The sequence below is a fragment of the Pinus tabuliformis genome, chromosome X (assembly GCF_031772625.1).
Source record: "Pinus tabuliformis cultivar Carrire ecotype Pingquan chromosome X, CPIR1, whole genome shotgun sequence".
Taxonomy (NCBI): domain Eukaryota; kingdom Viridiplantae; phylum Streptophyta; class Pinopsida; order Pinales; family Pinaceae; genus Pinus; species Pinus tabuliformis.
In genome coordinates, this window is record NC_142308.1 from 1,051,715,087 (window position 1) to 1,051,740,036 (window position 24,950).

Below are 24,950 nucleotides of genomic sequence, written 5' to 3' on the forward strand. Positions count from 1 at the left end.
ACAAGCATACTTGGACTGGGAAAGGAAAATACCCTCCTTGGATTGCAAGACTTGAAGACCGAGAAAATAGTGTAAGTGTCCTAAGTCTGTCATTTCAAATTTCTTTTTAAGGCTAGACTTCACATGGTTTATAAGGTTGGGATCACTACCAGTAAGAATAAGATCATCAACATAAAGAACAAGGATGATAAGAGAGTTGCCCACTTTCTTGGTGTAGACAGTATTGTCAGAATGACACCTAGAAAAGCCAGATTCTAAAAGAAAGCTATCCATTTTGGCATACCAAGCCCGAGGAGCTTGCTTGAGACCATAAAGAGATTTCTTAAGTCGACATACAAAGCTGGAGTCTGTTTGGATGAATACAATGGGTTGTTCCATATAGATTTCTTCATGCAAGTCCCCATGCAAGAAGGCAGATTTAACATCCATCTGATGGACTTCCCATTTTAAAGAGGCAGCAAGGGAAAGAACAAGGCGGATAGAGTTCATTTTGGCAACAGGGGAGAAGGTTTCAGTGTAGTCAATGCCTTCAACCTGTGAAAAACCCTTAGCAACAAGACGAGCTTTATGTTTATCAACTTTCCCATCTGGTCCATACTTGGTTCTGTAAACCCATTTACATCTAACAAGTTTGCGTCCCTTTGGTAGAGGAACAAGATCCCATGTATCATTTGTCATCAATGAATGATATTCTTCATTCATAGCTGCTTCCAAATGTGGATGGCCTGAAGCTTCTGCAAAAGTGTCAGGATCATGATTTACTGGAGCTTGAGCCAGTAAAAAAGAGGCTCTTTCAAACTGAGAATGTGTACGCCGCTGATCTGTAGGATAATCGGCAAGATCACCTGCTGCATCCTGAGTAGCACGGACCCATCTTGGAAGTTGAGGATCCTGAGAAGGTGGGGGAGGATTATCATCCTCACTTTCATCATCTGAAGAAGAAATGTTTTCAAAAGTAGAAGAGATAGGAAGAGGTGGCACATCCGCCGGACTAGGCTCGCAGGCCGATTTATTTTCATCAAATTTTACATCTCTTCTAATGATAACATTTTTGGACTTAAATGGAATAAGTCTATAACCTTTTACATCTTCAGAATATCCAACAAAAGTACATTTCTCACTCTTAGGTTCTAAAGCTTTATGCTTTTCATCTGGAATATGGGCCCATGCTTCACTTCCAAAAACACGAAAGTGACTTACATCTGGTTTAATGGAACTCCAAGCTTCTTCTGGAGTGATATTCTCTAGAACCTTAGTAGGAGTGCGATTGATTATATAATTTGCACAATTAATTGCTTCGGCCCAAAAACTAAGACTGAGTCCTTTAGATTGCAGCATACAATTAGCCATTTCCTTTAAGGTGCGATTTTTTCTTTCAGCTACACCATTTTGTTGTGGAGTGTATGGAACAGTATGTTGCATTTGAATTCCATTTTCGGTGCAAAAGTTGATGAATGTGTTTTTAACATATTCTCCACCATTATCAGTTCTTAGCTTAAGAATTTGATGTCCAGATTGTTTTTCAACAAAGGCTTTGAAGGCCAAAAATGTGTTAAATACTTCGCTCTTGAGTTTTAAGAAGTATACCCAAGTGCGTCTACTTGCAGCCAGAGAATGAAGCAACAGGAAGAGGACCACATAAATCACTGTGCACAAGCTGTAAAGGGGCTGAGGCGTGCCAAGAGGCACGTTTGTCAAAACTGTCCCGATGATGTTTTCCGAGTACACATCCGGAACAAACACCATCTTTGCAAGATACCATAGGAAGACCTGTCACCATATTTTCTTTACATAGATGCTGAAGGGAGCGATAGTTTAAGTGACCAAATCGCTCATGCCAAAGTTTGCTCACTTCATCATTATGAGCAACAAATACTGAGGGAAGATTTGATGACCCAAAGTTGTGAAACTTATACAACCTTGTGGAATCATCAGCAATACCAGTAGCTAGAATCTGTTTAGGATCTCTTAGATCCTTGATTACAACATCATGAGGTGAAAATTCAACAATTTTACCTTCACCTGAATGAGTTATCTGATATACAGATAGAAGGTTGCAGGATAAGGTTGGAACACATAATACATCATTGAACTGACCATTGTCTAGATGAACAGTTCCAGTCCCTACAACATTAAGAGATCTATCATCACCAACATATATATTTTTGTTGTTACAATCATTTAAAGAAGAAAACATGGCTTGGTTTTTGGCCATGTGATAAGAGGCTCCAGAATCAATGAGCCACTCATGAGAAGGAGAAGAAGAAGATACATTTAATGCATAACCAGACTGAGATGATTGAAAACGACATGCAGAAAGTGCCATTCCGGAAGTTGAAGTTGAAGTATGCTCCACATGGATGTTATGTTTCTTCATTGCGGCTTCCAAGGCTTCCATCTTCTTAAAGCATTTAGATTCTAAGTGGCCATCTCGATTACAAAAGTTACAATGTCTATCAGTCTTCTTCCATTTGTTTTTATTGGTCTTATCATTTTGTTGAAATGATCTTTCATTTTGAGCCTGAGTTGGTTTAGGACCATTCTTTTGAGGATATGACTTCTTAGGATTCTTTGAATTTGGTTGCTGCTGGGCGGCTAACGCTTTCGTGGAAGAGTTTCCAAGATTAAGAAGACCAAGGTGTAAGAGTTTTTCTTGTTCTCTTATTAAAGAATCACAAAAAGAGTCAAAGGAAGGGGCCTTGTAGTCTTTTCCTTGACAAATGAAAGCTTCCCTTGTAGAATGAAAAGTGGAAACAAATACAGAGTAGGCTGGTCCCAACTTAGTAAGGATAGAATAAATAAGGTTACCATCTTCTTTCTTAACCTTAACACCTTCCAAGAGATATCTAAGGGTCTTGAATTTGGACAAGAAATCTTCAATGTAAGAAAAATTATTAGGATCCAAAGTAAGCAACTCATTTTCAAGTTGATGGGCTCTAATTTCATTTTTAATCCCAAAAACTTTAGCGATTTTTTCCAATGCTTCATGAGGAGTCTCAAGTTCTGCAATATGGAATCTAAGATCAGGAGAAATAGACATCCCTATCAAACCACGTGCTTGATCTTGTCTATTTTCCCATTTTGCAACCTTGTCTTCATCTTTTGGTTTCTTCTCTTGGTCTGTGGCTATTCTGTAGAGACCTTTACTTCTAAGTAAATCTTCCATGTAGGCTATCCATTGGAAGTAGTTAGTGTTGTCAAGAATGACTTGGCATGGAATTTCCATTTTTTTTTAAAAACTGAAGCTGAAGATGCTGAAAGTAAGTGTTCCAATGGATAGATCTCGAAAAATTAGGCTGTTTTAAAAAAACCGGCTCTGAAAAAGGCTTCCCGATGAAGAAGTTATGACTTTTTGAAAAAACAATTGTTGAAGTTGCCGGCAAAGTGCGCGAATGTGCGGGAATGAAAAAATCCGCCCCCACAAAATGGAGACTTGAACCCAAGACCTCTACTCTCTTAAAATAGCTTTGAACCAATTGATCTATACAAAAAATTTGAGAGAGAGAGAGAGAGAGAGAGAGAGAGGGGGGGGGGGGCCTTGGTTTGCGTGCTTGCCTTGAGAAAACTCTTTTTCCCTACAAAACACAAAACAAAAAACACAAAACCCAACACGAATATTGAAAGAAAAACGAACCTTGCGGCTCGAAGTTAGCTTTAGCCAAAAAACTAGATATTTTTAAAAAAAATCTCAAAGTTAGCTTTAGCCAAAAAACTAAATATTTTTCTCAATGTTTCTGATTTTCCGAGATCACACTAAGGTGCAGGGAAAAGAGCATACGCATGAGAAAAATCATTCCTTTATGTTTCTGATTTGCCCAGATCGCACAGAGTCGCAGGGCAAAGAGAATACGCAGAAATGAAAGGTATAGATCCGGTTAAAAAAAAGGGCTAAATAAACCGAAACCGAAATAAGCAGAGAGAAAATAACAGTAAACTGCAAAAACATTGTATACCTCCCGATCTGAAAAATGACGCAGCTAGGGCTATCGGAAACCTTTTCACGTGAAACAAAAGGGGTTCCTCACTGGAACAGATGCTCCGAATGCAACAGAGCAGTCCTCTCGGCCCGAAAGCAGTCAGAAACAGCAGATCTAGGAAACGACAGCCGCATGCAGTTCTACCGGCTTCAGATTTGGATCATCAACAGACGCGGCCCTCAAATAGCTTTGATACCATGTAGGAATTTACAGGGTAAGTTCCTCAGAAAGAACACCAAAAGGACACCGCTCACAACCAAATCACAGATCAATACACCAGTATTTTTGACGTGGTTAAAACCCTCAAAGAGGGAAACAGTCCACGGCCTGCGCCAACGTGGCTACTACAGGCAATTTATTAATCAAAGAATGAAAATTTACATAAGCTTCTCTCATGCACGGATTACCCGAACAATGACCCTCCATGCGCTTTAAATAGAACTCATGGACCAATCGGGTGTCAAGCCACGGATCAAGTGTCGGTAATACCGAGGAGAGAATGAATCGTCGGATCATTACATATCGTGACCGTCGGATTGTAAGTTAGAAAATGTACAACGGTAAAGAAACACACTTTACCTAACTCTACACTAGACCAAGTTGAACTTAACTATATCCTATGTGTCGGAATATCCTAACACATAATCCCTTGGGGTTTTAGTATTAATCCTTTGGGTTTATTATTAACTTGGGTTTATAATATCAATCATGGTCATCTTTATTAATCTCTTATATTTGTAATATCAAACCCTTGCACTTCTTGATCCCTTAGGTTTTTAATATTTATCCATTGGGTTCAATAATTCCTTGGGTTTATAATAGTAAACCATTTGGTTTATTAGTTCCTCGGGTTTATAATATTAGTCCCTTTTGTTTATCTTAGGTTTTTGATGAAAAGAGATCTTGGGGGTTAACCAAAATCCCTTTCCTTAAAGAAATGTCAATCTTGAGGCCTGTGGGTTATGGCGCACTAAGCTTATCGGAAGCATTTCTTTAGGCCTTGAGCCTTTCAACCATGGATTTACATTAAATCGGAGCCATATAACTTTATCGGGGCTTTTATACTATCAGAAGCATTACATATAGGCCTTTAAGCCTTAAAACCCCTTTAACCATTCATTTACCGAAATACGGGAAGTACACAGGAAAACCATGAAAACCTACTCTGAACCCTTAGTTCAGACTTCAAAATTCATACACCCGCATCTATAAAGACGATTGGGTCCACTCTTCCGACCTTTCCACAGCTACAATTTCCGACACTTGACTTCCGATTCCTCCGATCACCGATTTATCGCTATCAGCGTATCGGTGTTCCGCCACATCGCGCTATCAGAACATTAATAAACTATTAGTCCTTGACCTCCCCGATATGCGATCACTGATCGCATCTGGACCGTCGCTCTGAACTCTTGATCCAACGATCCATGATGCATCACATTATCACAATTGATATTTTCAATGGTTGAACCCCATTCACTCCAAAGCATCAATCTGACTAAACTTCTGGACCCGATAATGGTATAGGGAAACTTTTATAAGTTTTCAAGTCTGCTTTACAGATCTGCTAAGTGTTTTTGCGCGATTTCTCAGTGTATTTTGATCGGGGTAAAGAGTATTGGGGTATGCGATAAGAGTGGACCCGAAGATTTATTAAGCGCGACTTATATGAATTGATGTCCAATATGTTAATCGCATATTGGAGGAGATGGAGTCATGTGTTAAAATGACCTAGGGAATGGAAAATTGCGATAGCAATAAAGGTGATCCTCGTTAAGTGTGCCAAGACCGTACCAAAAGCGGAAAAGGTATGGTTTGCATGTATTTTCGTTTGTAAATGGGTTATAAGGGAAATAGTGCTGATAAAGGGTTTTCATGTGTTAATTATATATAACAAATGGTTCATAAAGGAAAAGGTTATATATACAGGTTTAAGAGACATAAACAAAGATTATGAAGGGTTTTAAGGTGTCGATAGGAAGGTTTAATGAAAGACTTCAAGAAAGTCTTATATGAAGGCTCAACGGTTCATTAAAGTTCTGATAGGAGGTTTTAGCGGGGTGATTGGGTTCTGATATAAAGGAACTGATAAAAGAGGGCCTTAACCATTTGTGGGTGATATTTTGACTCCTTTGAGAGTTACATACCTGGGACTGATATGTTTATGCATTTTTATGCATACTATGGGTATGTGCGGGGTATCCGTGCATCAGTTTTATATACCTTGGGTTATACTATTAATCCTTTTGGTTTTTTAGGTTTTTAGTATTAACCCCTTGTTTTTATTAGTTCCTTAGGTTTATATTATCAATTCCTTGGGTTTATTAATCTAAGGGTTCATATTCTTAGCATATATTATTATTGATAGGGTTTATAATATTAACGAGTGTTTAATATAGATTCTTTGGGTTTATAATCCATTAGGTTTATGATATAAATTCCTCGGGTTTATAATATTAATCATAGGTTTTATATTATTATAAGTTTATATTATTATAATAAAATTCATATAGTAATCATAAATATATAAATATATAAGAATATAGTTGCTATTATTTATCATAAATAATAATATTGATTATATTATTATTACAATAATTATTATATTTGTATAATATTATAATAATATAATATTGTAATAATATTATAATCAATTATTATTATTATTATATTTTTTTATTATAATAATAATAATACAATATAATTGTTATTATTTTTTTTATAATTTATATTATTAGATTTTTAAAATAATATAATGATAATCTAATATTATTATGAGCTATTGTTATTATTAATTAATATATATTAGGAGTTTATATAATTATTATAATATTTATACAGTAAACATATATAAATAATCTAATTGTTAATGTTTATATAGTTATTAATAATGCTATATAGTTATTTCTATAGTTATTAATAATCCTAAATACTAATAATAATTAACCCTATGTATACAAACACTAAGATAAATATTAAAAATACTAAAGCTTAAAAATAATAATAATAATTAATAATACTAATATTATTATGAATTTGTATTATTATAAGAATATTAATATAATAATTATAAATATATAATTATATAAGAATATAGTTGCTATTAGTACAATTATTAATTATCATAAATAATAAATAATTGGTCTTTATTGTTCTTGTTATAAAAATATATTATAACAATATTGATTAATATTTTTATAACAATATTGATTATATTATTATTGTTATAGTAATTATTATATTTGTATATTATTATTATAATCGAATATTATTAATAACTATATAAATATTAACCAACAAATTATTTCTATATATTATTATAATAATATAAACCCCTAATAATATTATAATAATATTGATTATATTATTATGATTATATGGTAATTGTATTTGTATATTATTATAATAATATAATAATAATATAATATTATTATAATATTATAATCTATTATTATTATTATACAATATAATTGTTATTTTTTTTTATAATTTTATATTATTAGATTATTTAAATAATATAATGATAATCAAATATTATTATGAGTTATTCTTATTATTAATTAATATATATTATTTATTAATATATATTAGGAGTTTATATAATTATTATAATATTTATATGATATTTATACAGTGATATATATCTAAATAATGTGGTTGTTAATATTTATATAGTTACTAATAATCTTATATAGTTATTAATAATCTTAAATATCAACAATAATTATTAATGTGGTTGATATAAGTTTATCGGGGTATATCAACCACATTGGAATATGTGGTTGTATATATGCTTCATATATGCCTATCGGGGTATATCAACCATATTGGTAAATATGGTTGTGCTAGTAGTAAGGCTTCCTGCCATGTTAAGTTTCCTTTTCCTTTAGATTTTTGATCCAATTTTTTCGGTTTCCTATGGACAAATGGTATTTAAATGTTTTTTGTCATCTGCGCCTTCAAACAATGAGCATTGTAGTCTGTGCTTTCAAACTATGAGCTTTGTAAGCCTCTGCCTGAACATCCTACAAATTTGGTCTTCATCTAGCATTATGCAACTATTAGAGATTTCGTTTAATAAGATTACAAATTTTTGGATATCCTAGAATTTGTTTATAAAAGGAAAATAAATTATTTCACCTCACCTGATTCTTATCTCTCACATTTGGAAATATTTTTAAAATTTACAATCTATAATGGTCACTCATGAATCTGAACACAGATTAAGGACAAATAATTGCAATATTTAGTTTTAGGAAAAAAAAATATGTGAGAAAATGGTCATAACCACAAGGAAGTAATTAAAGAAAGAAAAAATAAATATATGGGAAAGTGATCATAACCACGTAATTAAAGAAATAATACTTTGAAGTAATGACATACCTACTTTGAACAAAGAAACATTATGGAGGCCAGCCTCCAACGTAATGGTTAAAATGATTATTTGAAAATTTGGGTATTTTCCATGGATGCTCAGATCTAGTTTAGCATTTTAAGTCCTATGTTCCTCTCAGGTCTCATTCTGATCTGGCACTTTGCATTCAAAAAATTGCAGATGGTGATACCTCCCTCTTTTTAATAGATGATACAATCATTGCATTCTCCATAAGTATTACTTCAGTGCAATTTATTCTTGCTCTCAGGTTTTTTCTTATAGCATTGAGCTACACCAATTTTGTCAAAGATTAAATATTTGTGTCTGTGTGAATTAATACACAAGAAGGAGGTAGATTGCAAAAATGTTTCGGGCTTCAAAAGTTTCTAGTTCCAAGTAGTAGAGATGACTTTATTATTATGTATTTTTTCACAACACGGAACCATTTATAGAATTATATTAGTTTACAGTATTTTATTTTATTGGTTTAGTTTTTGTCAGTACGAATGTAAAACTTTATGTAGATGTTTTGTGTTTTGTATTTCTGAATAAGATATTAAATTTAAAATATTTAGTAACTTTAACATCCGTTTTATGTTCTTGAATGAGCAGCATTGTGATATTAAATGGAGGGAAAATAACATTTAATTGATAAAATAATTCAAATCACATTTTATAATATATATATATATATATATATATATATATATATATATATATTTCTAATTTCATAGGTAAATCAATATACAAAAATATTATATAGTTGAATTAATATACAAAAATATAATTTCAGTGTTACTAGAAATATTTTTTCTATTTAATTATCATCAAATGTTTAATTAATCTTATTTTAAATTGGTTTATATTTTATTATTGAGTTTTTTTTCACCAATTTAAGTTAATGAATTAGTTCAGTATGTTTTACACCATTATTATTAAAAGCAATTAATCATGTGATATATATGTGTGTGTGTGTGCGCGCATGTGTGTGAATTTGTAAATGTTATTTATTTGTAAAAACTGTTGTTGATATACAAAATGATTATATTAAAGAGGTCTATAAATAGAAATAAGTAACTATGTTTATGTTTGTCTAGGTGATACATTGAGACATGGAAATTTAGAGAGAATAAGTTATGAACTTTGAAATAAAACAGTGACATACCACCCAATAGCTCTTATTAATTTTGGAATCTAAAAATTTTACACCAGTAATTTTTAAGATTTATTAATTTGAATTATTGTTAAATACATTATCAAAATAGTTAACTTTAAATTTACACTCATACTTTTTATTTTAAGATTTATTAATTTGAGTTATTGTAAAATGTTGGAATTTTTTATAATTCTAAACAAAACTGAAAAACAGAACAATACTCTGTTTTAACACGGCGGAAATAAAAATCGTTTGCGGAATACGGTGTTTCAACAACGCAGTTTCTTCAGTTGCTGTTTGTAGTGTATCAACAACGGTGTTTCAGAAACGCTGTGTTAAAACAGAGTATTGTTCTGTTTTTCAGTTTTGTTTAGAATTATCAGAAATTCCAACATGGTATCGGAGTTGGTTTAGGCACTCAGTGAGTCAAAAAACAGAGTTTGTTTTTTCACTGTAGGAGCTGTAAGAAGCTTATTGAGCAGATTTTCTCCAGCAAAGAAAGTTTTTGCTTGTTTTTATTTATACAGTCAGTATCTCCTTATTTATTTATACAGGTTAAGATGGTAGATGCTGGAACTGGTTTGACAAATTCCCAACTGCCATAGTTTAATGGGAAAAATCACAGTTATTGGTCCATAACAATGAAAACATTGTTTGCTTCTCAAGGAATATGGGAGCTGGTTGAAACTGGCTATGCTGAACCTGCAGATGCAACAACGTTGGTTGCTTTGACAGTAGCAGAAAGAGACCAGTTGAAGAGCGACAAGAAGAAGGATGCCAAAGCTCTCTTTTTTCTCTTCCAATCAGTACATGAAAGTGTTTTTCCACGGATTGCAGCAGCAACAAAATCCAAGGAGGCATGGGATATTCTCAAAACTGCCTATCAAGGTATGGAGAAGGTGAAGACTGCAAAGTTGCATATGTTGAGGAAAGACTTTGAAACACTCAGCATGAAGGAATCTGATATAATAGATTCATTCTTCACTCAGGTTATTGGGTTGATAACCCAGATAAGATCTCATGGTGAGATTCTTGAAGAAAGAAGGATTGTAGAGAAGATCTTGAGAATTTTACCCTCAAGGTTTGAATCTATTGTGGTAGCAATAGAAGAAACAAAGGATCTCTCACAGTTCACAGTAGATGAACTGAGTGCTTCTCTTATGTCTCATGAACACAGACTGAGTAGAGGAACAGATTCCTCTTTTGAGCAAGCATTCAAGACTCAGATGTCTTTTGGCCAAGGAAAAGGTCGAGGCAGAGCAAATAACAGAGGTCGTGGAAGAAGCCAAAACAAAGGCAGAAATAATCCTGCAAGCACAAGCGGAAGGAGCTGCAATCAAAACCAAGATGAAGGTTCAAGCAAACAGCAAGCTCATGGACAAAGGTATGACAAATCCCAAGTCCAATGTCATTATTGTAAGAAATATGGGCACTATGCCAATGAATGTAGGAAAAAACAAAATGACAAGAATAGTAGGCAAAATGCTAATTTTTCAAATGAAGAAGATAAGAATCCAAATATTGTGCTCTTAACATGTAACATTGCACAAGACAAACAAGAAGATTTTTGGTTCTTAGACTCAGGTTGTAGTAATCACATGACTTAAAATATTGCAATGTTTGCCAATCTGGATGAAAATGTGAAATCTGAGGTAACAACAGGGACTGATAGTAAGATATCTGTCAAGGGTAAGGGCAGAGTCAGTATCCGAGCAAGAAATGGAGAACAGATGATTGTGCCAGAGGTATACTATGTACCTGGTCTGAAATGTAATCTTTTGAGCATTGGACAGCTCATTAACAAAGGTTACAATGTGTTCTTCAAAGATGATATGTGTACAATCAGAGACATACCTCCAAGTAAGAAGATCATTGCACAGGTGCAGATGACCAGCAATAGAATGTTTCCTCTCAAACTCAGGGCAGATTTAAAGGAAGGAAGAACTATTGCAGATGTTACACAAGAAGTCTTTCAGGAACAAGTGAAATATGAGAATTGGTTGTGGCACTTGAGATTTGAACATCTCAATTTTGGAGGCCTTGAATCTGTTGCACAGAAAGGGAATGGTAAAGGGATTGCCATTGATTGAGAAACCGGACAACGTTTGTGAAGGCTGCATCTTGGGCAAGCAACACAAAGAAAGCTTTCCAGCAAGAAAGAGTATAAGGGCAAAAGCACCCTTGAAAATTGTTCACTCTGATGTGTGTGGATCGATGCAAACACCATTATTTTCCGGAAATAAATATGTTTTAACTTTCATTGATGATTACACCAGAAAGACATGGGTGTATATGCTGAAACAGAAGAGTGAAATGTTTGAGAAATTCCGCCACTTCAGAACTCTTGTTGAGAAGCAGTGTGGGCATTATATCAAAGTGCTCAGAACAGATAGAGGAGGAGAGTACATCTCCAAAGACTTTCTACGTTTTTGCAGAGAGAATGGCATACAAAAGCAGTTCACCGCGAGGTATACACCTCAGAAAAACGGTGTTGTCGAAAGGAAGAATAGGACCATTCTTGACATGGTCAAAAGTATGTTGAAGGGAAAACACTTGCTGCATGAGTATTGGGCAGAAGCTGTCATTTGCGCAGTTTACATCTTGAATAGATGCCCAACTAAAACTGTCATGAACAAAATACCAGAAAAAGCATGGAGTGGTCAAAAGAATACTGTCACTCACATGAGAGTATTCGGTTGTGTAGCATATGCACATGTACCAGATCAGCTAAGGAAGAAGCTTGATAGTAAGGGGGAGAAGTGTGTCTTTCTTGGCTATTGTGATGAGTCAAAAGCATACAAACTCTATAATCCATCCACCAAGAAATTAATAGTAAGCAGAGATGTGTAGTTCATTAAAGATGAAGCTTGGGATGGAAGCTTAGAGAAGACAGTGAATGTGAAGACAATTGTGTCTCACGAAGAAGAAGAGGAAGGGACAGCAGCAAATAATCCTTCCTTGGTGGCTCGTCCTCCACCACAGCAAGTACAACAAACCACACCACAAGCTGGAATACGAACAGCCTTGAGAAGTCAAGGAAGTGCTTCTCCAAGCACAACACAGGGATCAGAAATACCCTCAAGTTCGGATGGAACTCCAAGCACAACAAGAAGACCAAGATTCAGAAATCTGAATGAGATTTATGAACAAGGAGAGGTAAGTAACAATACCGGTCTAAATTCATTATTCGCTTTGTATTGTCATGTTGATGAGCCAGTTCATTTTGAAGATGCTGTAAATGAAGATAAATGGATTGAAGCAATGAATGAAGAAATTGGTGCAATTGAGAAGAGTAAAACATGGGAGTTAGTGGACCTCCCTAAAGGAAAAGATGCCATTGGAGTTAAGTGGATCTATAAGACCAAATGTAATGTTGAAGGCAAGATTGACAGGTACAAAGCAAGACTTGTTGTGAAAGGCTACAAGCAGCAACAAGGCAAAGACTATGATGAAACCTTTGCACCAGTAGCAAGGATGGAAACAGTCAGAACAGTGTTGTCTATTGCAGCACAACACAAATGGAAGATTTATCAGATGGATGTTAAATCTGCATTCCTGAATGGAGTGTTAAAAGAAGAGGTTTATGTTGAACAACCTCCAGGGTATGAAGTTGAAGGCCAAAAGCATAAAGTCTGCAAACTGAAGAAGGATCTTTATGGGCTGAAGCAAGCTCCAAGAGCATGGTACAACATAATAGATGCTTATCTAATTGAGAATGGGTTTGATAAGTGTGATGGTGAACCCACACTCTACATAAAGGAGAATGATGGTAAGATTCTTATTGTTGTTTTATATGTAGATGATTTGATTTTTACTAGCAATGATGCTTCTCTCATTGCTGATTTTAAAGAAGTCATGAAAAGTGAATTTGAAATGACTGACTTGGGCTTCTTAAGATATTTTCTTGGAATTGAAGTAGACCAAAGTGAAAATGGTGTTTTCATTTCTCAAGTTAAATATGTAGAAGCAGTGTTGAAGAGATTTAACATGCAGAACAACAAGGCAGCTGTGACTCCAACTGTAATGGGGTTGAAATTGACCAAAGAAGACAGTAGCAAGGATTTTGATCCAAAATTGTACAAGAGCATAGTTGGCAGCCTTATGTACTTGACTGCAACTAGGCTGGACATTATGCATGTTGTGAGTTTAATCTCCAGATTTATGGAAAGACCGAAAGAGACTCATTGGCAGGCAGCCAAGAGGATTCTAAGGTATGTGAATGAAATGAAGGGGTTTGGTATTTTATACTCCTCTTCTGAAAGTTTCATGTTGACAGCTTACACTGACAGTGATTGGGTTGGAAGTGTTGATGATAGGAAAAGCACATCGAGATATGTGTTTCATATGGGATCAGGAGCCATCTCATGGGCTTCCAAGAAGCAACCAGTTGTGTCTTTGTCAACAGCAGAGGTAGAGTATGTGGCAGCAACAGCAGCAGCATGCCAAGCAGTGTGGCTGAGAAGAGTTTTCAGAGATTTGCGTCATGAACAAGAAAATGGCACAACCATTTACTGTGACAATAGCTCAGCAATAGCATTGTCTAAAAACTCCGTTTTTCATAAAATGACAAAGCACATAGACACCAAATTTCACTTCATACGTGAATTGGTTAACAATGGTGAGATTGTTTTGCAGCACTGCAGAACAGAGGATCAGTTCGCTGACATCTTGACAAAACCATTGGGAAAGAAAAGTTTTGATCATTTCAGGAAATGCTTGGGTATGCAGAAAAAACCCAGCAGTTGAAATTAAGGGGGAGTGTTGGAATTTAATTCCAACTGCAACATAAACAGCTGGACAGAAATCTAATTTGCTGTAGATATTTCAGACTGTTGGATGCCTCAAAGTCGTGCTTGATATTTTCCACATTAATGTGCATTAAATTCTCAGCGTTAAATTCCCCTGCAACAACCGACTTCATTTCTTCAAAAGGCATCACCGCTTGCTGCATTCAATACGCAGATAAGCTTTAGAAGATATTTGTATTATCTTATTGTTTAAAGTCAGATATGTTTTAACATATAAATGTAATGAACAACAGTTCTGTTTTAGGTTAGAAGAATGAAACTGAGTTTTTTCTTGTAACGCACAGCAGTGCTGAAACTGAGTTTTTCTTGTAACGCACAACAGTGCTGAAACTGTAATTTTCTGAGATAGCAGAAATTGGTTTGTGAAACTAAAACGTTCTTGTTGTAATCCCTCTGTCAAGAGGAAGATGCTCTTCAGCATAATCTTTTGTGAAAATCCCTCTATGTGAGGGAGACGAATTTGTATAAGTTGGTTTACTGTTTATAAATAGAAGTTTTATTTGCGTGTTGTTGTTACACCGTAACCATAAAATAGTCTTGACGTCAAAACAGAGTGTTGTGATACACGAGTTTCAGCGTTGCTGAAACACCGTTGCTGATACACTGCAAACAACAACTGACGAAACTGCGTTGCTGAAACACCGTATTCCGCAAACGATTTTATGTTAAAACAAAATATTGCTCTATTTTTCAGTTTTTGTTTGAATTATCAAAAATTCCAACATAAAATACAATATCAGAGTATCAGAGTAGTATATATATTAATTTGAGATATTGTAAAATACAATATCAAAATTACATGTGATATATTTTGAACCCAAAAAACACGGTGTAGTTCAAAGAAAATGAAGGCTCTGTCTTTTGCATTATGTCCAACAAGTTAACACCAGGCATTCCAAACTAAACTAAAGAAGTTTGAAAACACAAGTACTTCACTCATCAAGCCAATTCCAAAGTAAACGTTCTACCTCCAGCAATTCCAAACTAAAGCCGTGTAACAGAACAACAATTATTCCTGAGCTTCTAACAAATACTTCACTCATCAAGCCAATCCAAACTAAAGCGTTCTTCCGAGACATCAATGGTGAGATCTGGAAGGGACAGCCACTCTCCCTCCATCGCCTCATCAGGAATTATTACACGGTTGAAATATCTCTATGTTAAAATGTTTCTATATGCTGTCCAAAAATTGTGTATGTATCAACGAAAGATGTATAGATGACAATATCTTTTGAATAGGATATCAAATCCGGGACATCGCCCGCTATATATATATATATATATATATATATATATATATATATATATATATATATGTAAATACAGCACTATTTTTTGGGAACATAATATATATTATACTGCTTTTTCTTTGAAAAAAATTCTTACACGCTTTAAAGATTTCAATTTGATTTATGTAGCTTCTTCAATCTCGAGCACTCCCTCATGTCCAACCATTCTAACTTTGATAGTTGATCAAATTTAGAGGGAAGGTCCTTCAAATTCCCACATAGTGAAATATCGAGATATTCTAGTTCGCCGAGATTGCAAATGGATGGTGGCAACCTTGACAAGATTGGACATGCCGACAATCTTAGCACCCTCATTGACCTTAACCTTCCCAATTCTTGGATAAGATGGCAATTAGTGTGAGAATAATGCAGAAATAGAGTTAGTTATGAGTGGTTGAACTGAATTAGTTGTAGGTGGTTGAACAGAATTAGTTAGGAATTGGTTGCACATATTTCCTATATAAGTGTGATGTAATTGAGCAAATAAATGAATGAAATTTGTGAGTTTTCTGTTTTTAAGTTGGTATCAGAGCCTGACGGGCTGTTGAGTTGAGGAGGAGAGAGACGCTGCCTCTTTGCGTGGACTGGTGTGCTGTTGGCCCTGTCCAGAACCCACTCTGCTCTCTGCGTGGATCGTGAGCAGTCGTTGGTGTGCTGTCGAGCACCGTTGCTGGTGCTGTGTGCTGTCGAGAACCAAGAACCGTTGCCCTGTCCCCAGAACTCTGTCTGGATCGTGACCAGAACTTTGCTGGTGCGGTGAGAAGCGAAGGTGGCCCGTAACCAGACCTTGTCCAAAACCGTCGTGTGCAGATTCTTGCCATCCGAGAATCGTTGCAGCCATCCGTAGTGCGTTTGCGTGCTGCCAGAACACCAAAACCGTCTGCCGTGAGCGTTTGCTGTCTGGTGCTGTCGAGAACCGTTGAGAAGGCGACAGTGAGGCCGAACCAGTGTGTGCGTATACCGTCGAGGAGCAAGGGAGACTTATTAAATTGGTGAGTGAAATTGCCGTGGCATTTTGTTTTGTTTGTGGACTGTCCACAAGGCCGTAAGCTTAGTTGGAAACGCCTTAAGCTTAATTGGAGGCTCCTCCTACCGTTGTTTTTTTTTTTTAAATTGTGAGTTGAACAAATTCAGAAGTGAACGGGGCTGTGCAGTTTTATGTGAGTTGAACAAATTTATATTTGTTCTGGGTATTTTAAAACAAAAGGGAGCAAGTTTGCAAGTTTTGTTTGAAGTTTAAAAAAAAAAAAAAAAAAAATCAAACGAAATAGAGTGTGTAAGAAGCTTGCAATTTTTTGAATTTGGTCATTGGTGGCGAAATGGCTAATCCCCTTGCAGATTCATATTTAAATGAGTCTTCAAAACTTGATGGAGAAAACTATGTAAATTGGAAATTTAAGATCATCACAGTACTGGAGGCATACAATCTCTGGCCGATTGTCAAAGGTGATGAGACCAAGCCTCAACCTCCTACTAACACTCAAGATTGGGAGAAGCGTGAAATAAAAGCAAGGGTGCTGCTACGCATGTCAGTGAAGGACAATATTATTCCTCACATTCGGGACTGTGAAACTTCGAAGGCGACATGGGACACTCTCAAAGGTTTGTATGAGACTTCTAATGCAAACCGTATTTTATTTTTAAAAACAAAGCTACTATCTATCAAAATGGATGCCAATGAAAGCATTAGTAACTTTGTTTCCCGAATTAAAGACTTTAGTGATAAGCTTGGTGATATTGGTGAAAAGGTTTCTAGTACAGACTTGGTAATTGTTACGTTAAAGGGGTTAGTCCCAGACTATAAAGTCTTTATTTTAGCTCTCTCAGCTAGACCGACACCTCCTACATTTGAAGAATTGGCTAGAATTCTTCTTCAAGAAGAAGAGCGCATGAAAACTTTTGAACTGGAGTCAAATGGTTCTGATTTGGCTTTGACTGCAAGAGGCCAAAGACCATTCCGAGGGAGACCATGGGACAGAAACAGAGGCCGTTTTCAAGCAAAGCAGAAAGGTATGGCACCTCCTGATTCTTATGTTAAAAGGAACATTGAATGTCATTATTGTGGAAAACCTGGACACCTGGCAAAAGATTGCTATAGGAGAAAGAATAATGAATCAAATCAAAGACATCGCAAGCATAATGGAAATTACATAAACAGAGACACCTTAGTGAATGATGGATTTAAAAATCTTAAGTTATTTCTTTCTGATGCTGCATTGTCTGCTGAAACTGATGATGCGAATGCTTGGTTTATAGATTCTGGTGCCTCGGCACACATGACTTGTAATAAAGAATGGTATGATAAATATTATGAGAAATCTGATGGTACACACATTTACCTAGGAGATGATAGGTCACTTAAAGTTCAAGGCTATGGCATAATAAATGTGTACTTACCTAATGGACAAATGCGACAGATTCATAATGTGATGTATGTACCTGCTCTTAAAAAGAATTTGCTATCTGTTTCCACTATCACTGATAATAATTTAAAAGTAGAATTTGGTAAATTGGGGTGTATAGTGAAAGATGTTCAGGACCACTACAAGGTTGTTTCTACAGGTACCAGGGTTGGAGGATTGTACAGATTGGATGTGACAGTCAAGCGCCATGTTGCATTGACATCTCAAGAGACATCGACAGCAGAATTATGGCATCACAGGTATGGGCACCTCAATTACAATGATTTATCGTTGTTACAAAGGAAATCAATGGTTGAAGGTCTTCCTGTTATGAAGTGTGAACATTTACCATGTGAAGCTTGTGCACTTGGTAAGCAGCATAGAGAAGAGTTTCCTGTTCATACTGAGAAACGAAAGTATGATATACTTGAATTAATTCACACTGATGTATGTGGACCTATGCAAACTAGGTCTCTTGGTGGTGCTTCATACTTTGTTATTTTTATTGATGATAGATCTAGATATACCTGGGTCTATTTCGTTAGAAGGAAAAGTGACATATTTGAGTATTTTAAAGAGTTTCGAAATATGGTTGAAAAACAAACAGGAAAGTGCATTAAAATACTCAGATCTGATCAAGGGGGTGAATATAAATCAAAAGCATTTAACACCTATTGTAAATCTAATGGAATTCAACAACAGTTCACAGTGCCACATACCCCTAAGCAAAATGGTTTTGCTGAGCGATGGAATAGAACCTTGGTGGAATCTGCTCGTAGTATGCTGCAAGGTAAGAACATCTCTAATGGTTTCTGGGCAGAAGCCATTAACACTGCTGTTTATCTGAAGAATCGATGTCCCACTAAGAAATTAGTTTTTCAAACTCCTTTTGAGGTTCTTTATGGTTATAAACCTGATGTGAGTCATTTCAAAGTCTTTGGATGTACTGCTTTTGCTCATATTCCTGAAGCTAACAGAAGAAAACTTGATGCCAAGTCCATCAAGTGTATTTTCATTGGATATTGTACGGATCAGAAAGCCTATAAATTGTTTGATCCAAGTTCCCATAAACTATTTGCAAGTCGTGATGTATTGTTTCATGAGCAGACTGATAAAAGTAACACAAAGAATGATACATGGCATATTTCTAATGATGCACATCTCAAGCTTGATACTTTGATTAAGCAGGAACAGGAACAGGTCCAGGTACAGGTACAGGATCAGGATGATAGCAGCAGTATGAGCACATCTAGCAGCAGTGAGTCATCACAAGGAGGTGATACACCTCAAAGCCAACGAATCATGGATGGAACACCCACACCAAGAAGGTCATCCCGACAGACTCGGCTTCCTGAAAGGTATAGAGACTATGCCTTAATGTTTAATATAATGAATGTTGAAGAACCAATTGATTATGAGCAGGCTAAACAACATGAACCATGGATTAATGCTATGAATGATGAGTATGCTTCTATTATGAAAAATCAAACATGGGAATTAGTGGAACTTCCTGAAAATAAAGTTCCAATTGGAAGCAAATGGTTGTACAAAACAAAATTTAAAGCAGATGGTACAGTTGATAAATTTAAGGCAAGATTAGTAGCAAAAGGATATGCTCAAAAGGAGGGAATTGATTATGAAGACACTTTTGCACCAGTAGCTAAGTTGAATACAATTAGATTACTGATTGCCTTAGCCACAAAACATAATTGGAATATACATCAAATGGATGTCAAATATGCTTTTCTAAATGGTGATTTACAGGGAGAAGTTTATTTGGTTCGACCTGAAGGGTTTGTCAAACAGGGACAGGAGCATCTGGTTTGCAGGTTAAGAAAGGCATTGTATGGTTTGAAACAGGCACCAAGATCATGGTATTCAAAGATTGATACCTTCTTTCTTCAGAATGGATTTGTGAAAAGCAAAAATGATCCTAACTTGTATGTTAAGAAAGATGAAAAAGGAAATGTTGCTTTAATATCTTTATATGTGGACGATCTCATTATAACAGGCAGTGCTCACAAGTTAATTGAAGAAATTAAAGTTCAGTTGTCACAGGTTTTTGAAATGAAAGATTTGGGTGAAATGCATTACTGTTTAGGCATTGAGGTATGGAGAGAAACTGGTAAAACATTGATCACTCAAAGCAAATATACAAAGGAGATTCTTAAAAAGTTCAATATGACAGATTGCAAAGCTATGTCAACTCCCTTAGAACAGAATGCAAAGTTGTACAAAGAAGATGGATCGAAAGAGGCAGATGGAACATTATATCGTCAGTTAGTGGGAAGTTTGAACTATCTCACCACTACCAGACCAGACATTGCATACACAGTCAGTATCCTTAGTCAATTCATGGCTAAGCCTTCAGGAAATCACTGGATTGCTGCAAAGAAAGTTCTCCGATACTTAAAGGGAACAGTGAATCTTGGTATTATGTATACTGATGTATCTGATGTTGCACTGACAGGTTTTTCTGATTCAGATTGGGCAGGAAATCCAGATGACAGACGATCTACCTCTGGCTATGCATTTCATATTGGATCAGGGGTCGTATCTTGGAGTAGTAAGAAACAACCAACTGTTTCTTTATCATCAACAGAATCAAAGTACAAAGCTTTGACCAATGCCACCTGTGAAGCCATTTGGTTGCGAAGAATTCTTGCAGATCTTGAAGAAGCGCAAAGTGGTGCAACATGTATCAATTGTGATAATCAAAGTGCTATCAAATTAGCACATAATCCAGTTTACCATGCTAGAACAAAACACGTTGAGTTACAGTACCACTTTGTACGTGAGAAAATTGAGTCAAAAGAAATTGGATTGATATTTTGTAACACCAAGGATAATGTGGCTGATATATTTACTAAGCCCCTTGGTAAAATCAAATTTGAAGTTTTTAGAAGTCAGTTAGGTATTGTAGAGAATCCATTTCTCCATTAAGGGAGGATGTGAGAATAATGCAGAAATAGAGTTAGTTATGAGTGGTTGAACTGAATTAGTTGTAGGTGGTTGAACAGAATTAGTTAGGAATTGGTTGCACATATTTCCTATATAAGTGTGATGTAATTGAGCAAATAAATGAATGAAATTTGTGAGTTTTCTGTTTTTAAGTATTAGTGACCGACAATATTTGGAGGGAAGTCAAATTGCATAACTTAGCTGGCAGTTCCCTTAAATCACTACAGTGATCAATATAGATTTCCTTAATGTTTGGAAAGTTGGGGGCTTCCACTTCCTTATCTATTCTGGTGATATTTTCAAGGCCTTCACATAGGCATATATACAATTTTTCCAATCTTTCCCACGATCTACAGTTGTCGTAAAGAGGAGGCACATGCAACTTATTAAGAAGCACAGACCTAATCTGGACAGGTGAGGGAAAAGAGGGCAGCCCACTGAGTGTTGCACGCTGAGAACTGTAATTGTATAATATAACAACTTTCAGTTTTGGCATGGTCTGTAAGAATGTTGGAACACAGTATTGTCCTGCGGAAAAGATTAAGGCTAGAGGTTTCTCCTCCAGAAAATGAATTGGACACCACTCGTGGTCTTGCATTGCCCCTGCAATTTTCAGAAATCTAGAAGTCATAAAAGTATGTAAATCACCTTTAATAAAGTTGGGAAATTATGGAATAGAAGTAATGTATATAATTGAATAGAAGGGAGAGAAAGCGTGTTTGATTAGGCAACAAATAAATCTTATGTTATTGGGCATTAATTGAGCGGGGTTATATTAATTGAGCTGGGCTGTATATGCCGAGCGTTCTTTCGATTTTGCCAAGGCCGAAATCGAACGATGGGAATATACTGCTGCTGCTCAATACAGCCAGAATTTATTTGTTGCCATTTTATTAGGAGCAGCTTGATTGATCACTTGTATGAATTGAAAGAAACTGAGCGCCAGACACTGATTTGTGAGTCTTTCGCCATTCTTTGGGAATATTATCCTCCTTGCGAGGCATGAAAAGCCTCTTACGATTGTCGATACCCCTCATTAGCCAGATGCACGGCTAAATCCCGCATTACTTCATGCTGAGAGAAAGAAAGCTCGGAGGTGCAGTTGTATTCCATGGCGCCACTCCTAACAAATCAAATCAGATGATCAAAACGCAGACCAATAAGTTCCATAATAGTGATAAAAAAAAGCTCCCAAATGTCCAATAACAAATCTACGCTCAGCTTTCTTCCTTGGGGAAATGCCCCCAAGACCAAAAAGCACTCCCTCGACTCCTTATCAAGGATATCTATACTCATTTCTAAGCGACTAAGAAGTTCATCTCTGTGAGAGTCTGATATATGTTGTGCTCTTGAAAGTTTCTCGTAGTAAGTTTCCCAAACTGGCTGGGGTTCTCCGTGTAAAGAACTTCCAATCACCTTGAGTGCAAGTGGTAAACCATTGCACTTTGCTGCAACCTACAAATATTTGTGAAAATATTGAAGGCGTGACTTACAACTTTTGTGGGGGTGAGTTGTATTGAACACCAATAGTTTTGAAGTTTCAAAGTTGCAAAATTAGTGTTTTGGAAGGGGTTGAGAAAAATTGAACAGTATGTATAATTCATACCTGTTTAACGAGATTCTTCTTTGCCGTTGTTGGAATCGAAGTCTGACCAAAGGCCCAGAAGCAGAAAAGTGACAGGGCATTAGCTTCCTCCAACATCTCCACTTTATACAGATGACGTGTACTATCTCTAATTGGAATGGTGGAGTCCTGTCTGGTTGTGATAATCGTCTTGTATCCTTTTGCTTCAAACAGCAAGCTTTCCAGATTTGACGTGAACCAAACATCATCTAAAACTAGCAAAGTTGGCCGATATCTTCTTGACTTTAGCTGTTCATTCAGCTGGTTGCGTGCATCCTCTATGCTCCTAAATTGAGGCCTTTGGCCAGGAATTATTAGCTTATCCCACATTACCTCTAAAATCTCTTTAGGGCCTTTTACATTATCAAGAAGCGAGACGGTAATGAAAATGATGTTTTCTTGAAAGTGATCTGAAAATACAAAGCTAACAAGCATTAGAAACTTAAGTCACCAGAAAATAAACTGGAAGTCTGGAAAACAAATTCATCAAAAATAAAATGCAAATCTTACCTTTGACGTCGGTATCCCTGCAAAGGGCCGCTGCAAGAGTGGTTTTTCCACTCCCGCCCATTCCTGCTATTCCAACGACATTAACATCATTCTGCAATAGAATTTGTTTGACGTCTATTAAACAATTATCCAAACCCACAACAAACTCTGGCATATCCGGGACGATGGGGTGTTGGGCCGCCGTACTTTCATGCATCATATCATTGGAGGTCTGACATACCTGAGTTGTGTTGATTTGTTGAAGCATGATGGTATTGTAAATGGGATCATTAGCCATTCCGGCAATGGCACTCTTAATTTCACTTTCAAATCGTTGAAAATAAACCCTAAAATCTGCATCTAGTTTCTGCACATCAAGGGCGGTATTGAGTGGAACTTGAGTAAGAAGGAAATCGTAGACTTTCCTTTGAAAACGGATTTTCTTTCCATATCGGTACTTTCTGTATATATCAAAGCTGTGTACCTTCTCTAAGCTATCCACCATCATGATGCCTTCTTCCAGGACAACTTCAAAGTCTTTGAAGTGGTTATCTCTGTCGGGCGATGTATCTGAAATATTCCCGGAAATTTTAACGATGGCAGGCTTTACGGACGATATTTTTTCTTTGAGTTCTTTTCCCCATGTTTTGCTGGAAGCAATGATTTTAACGACTCCGAGCAGCTCGGTCAATGCTAGCTTAATAAGCTCACCAATAGCTATATCGACTAGCGGCAGAGACATTCTCAATTCCAGAAATCAGACACTGAGCGATCAAGCGTTTGATAATGAAAATCCCGGTTTGCTCACGACTCTCCAATATCTGAGGCAAGTGAGAAAGAAATGATGTGGGACGAGCCTTATTATAGGAGGAAAATGGGCAGAGTCAGGTTGGAAAGGAATTTATCTTTAATTTCAATATTTTTCAATTTTATTTTAATTTTTACCTAACAAAGTTTCATACACTCTAAAATCATCTAAATTATCTAAATTTATCTAAATTTGAAGAAAGAAAGAAATAATTCACGAAGTTAAAAATAGCTTATAGGAGAGATTGCTTCTTCATCTGCCTAATGTATTCGGCCATTTTTCTGTGAAGCTTCAAAATAAATGCTCTTAGCTTCTCAACAAACCCCCTAGCTAAATAGATTATCTTAAAAGCTAGCTGATAGCATATTTGCATAACTCCCTATTGTTTTAAAAACCTCACATCCTAAATAAAACTCAAATTTTAAAGATCGCCCATGAAACTCATTCCACATTAATTCACAGTGTACACGGTGTCCTTGAATTTGTGCATTTCATGGACATCGCGCTTTTATGGATGTCGTGTCGATTCTTTTCCATTAATTTGTATTTCCAATAAATCGTGTCGATTCTCCTCAACTTGTGTGAATCTTTTTTTCAACCAAAGATTCACATGCATACATAATCTTGTCCGGATTGCACCACAAAAAAAAATTCTCAACTTGTATAAATCTATCATAGAATTTCCCACCTAAAAGTTATACAACATCCCAAAAAACAAGTTAGTCAAATTCTTTCATCCTCACTTTAATTTTGTAAGTGAGTCAAATTGTTTTCATGCCAACTTTGTAGCCATTCTCTTCAACTTTTGTAAGTCACACAACTTCCCAGCAATTTTATCAAATTGTCTATCAGGTTTGGTTGTGTGAAACGATCACAAAAATTATTAAACAAGTCAAGTCAATCTAAATATTCCCAAAAATATAAAGTCAAGTCAATAAAAATCAAATTGTTGCGAACTTTTATATTTATCGTGTGGTCCCCAACTTTTATATTTATATCGTGTGGTCCTAAACTTTTATATTTATTCACTTGTTTTCCCCACAAGTCAATCAAATTATATG

The 24,950-nt window shown here is 35.8% G+C and overlaps 1 protein-coding gene across 1 annotated transcript; it reads right to left on the bottom strand.

Moving 5' to 3' along the window:
- Positions 1 to 22,099: 22,099 nt before the first annotated feature.
- Positions 22,100 to 23,899, bottom strand: LOC149143421 (putative disease resistance protein At4g33300). The gene is made up of 3 exons (XM_089451811.1): positions 23,103 to 23,899; positions 22,575 to 23,002; positions 22,100 to 22,423 (listed from the first exon to the last, which is right to left on the bottom strand). Exons 1-3 carry the CDS (start codon positions 23,821 to 23,823, stop codon positions 22,100 to 22,102), a joined length of 1,473 nt encoding a protein of 490 aa, XP_089307937.1. The 5' UTR covers positions 23,824 to 23,899.
- Between the last annotated feature and the right edge of the window lie 1,051 nt (positions 23,900 to 24,950).

What these genes read in the sequence shown, in the direction of transcription:
- LOC149143421 (XM_089451811.1), bottom strand. Translation starts at nt 23,823, where the DNA reads ATGTCTCTGCCGCTAGTCGATATAGCTATTGGTGAGCTTATTAAGCTA. An exon ending in CAGGGATACCGACGTCAAAG is followed by an intron (nt 23,003 to 23,102) that starts GTAAGATTTGCA and finishes TTGTATTTTCAG; the next exon opens with ATCACTTTCAAGAAAACATC. An exon ending in AGAAGAATCTCGTTAAACAG is followed by an intron (nt 22,424 to 22,574) that starts GTATGAATTATA and finishes AAATATTTGTAG; the next exon opens with GTTGCAGCAAAGTGCAATGG.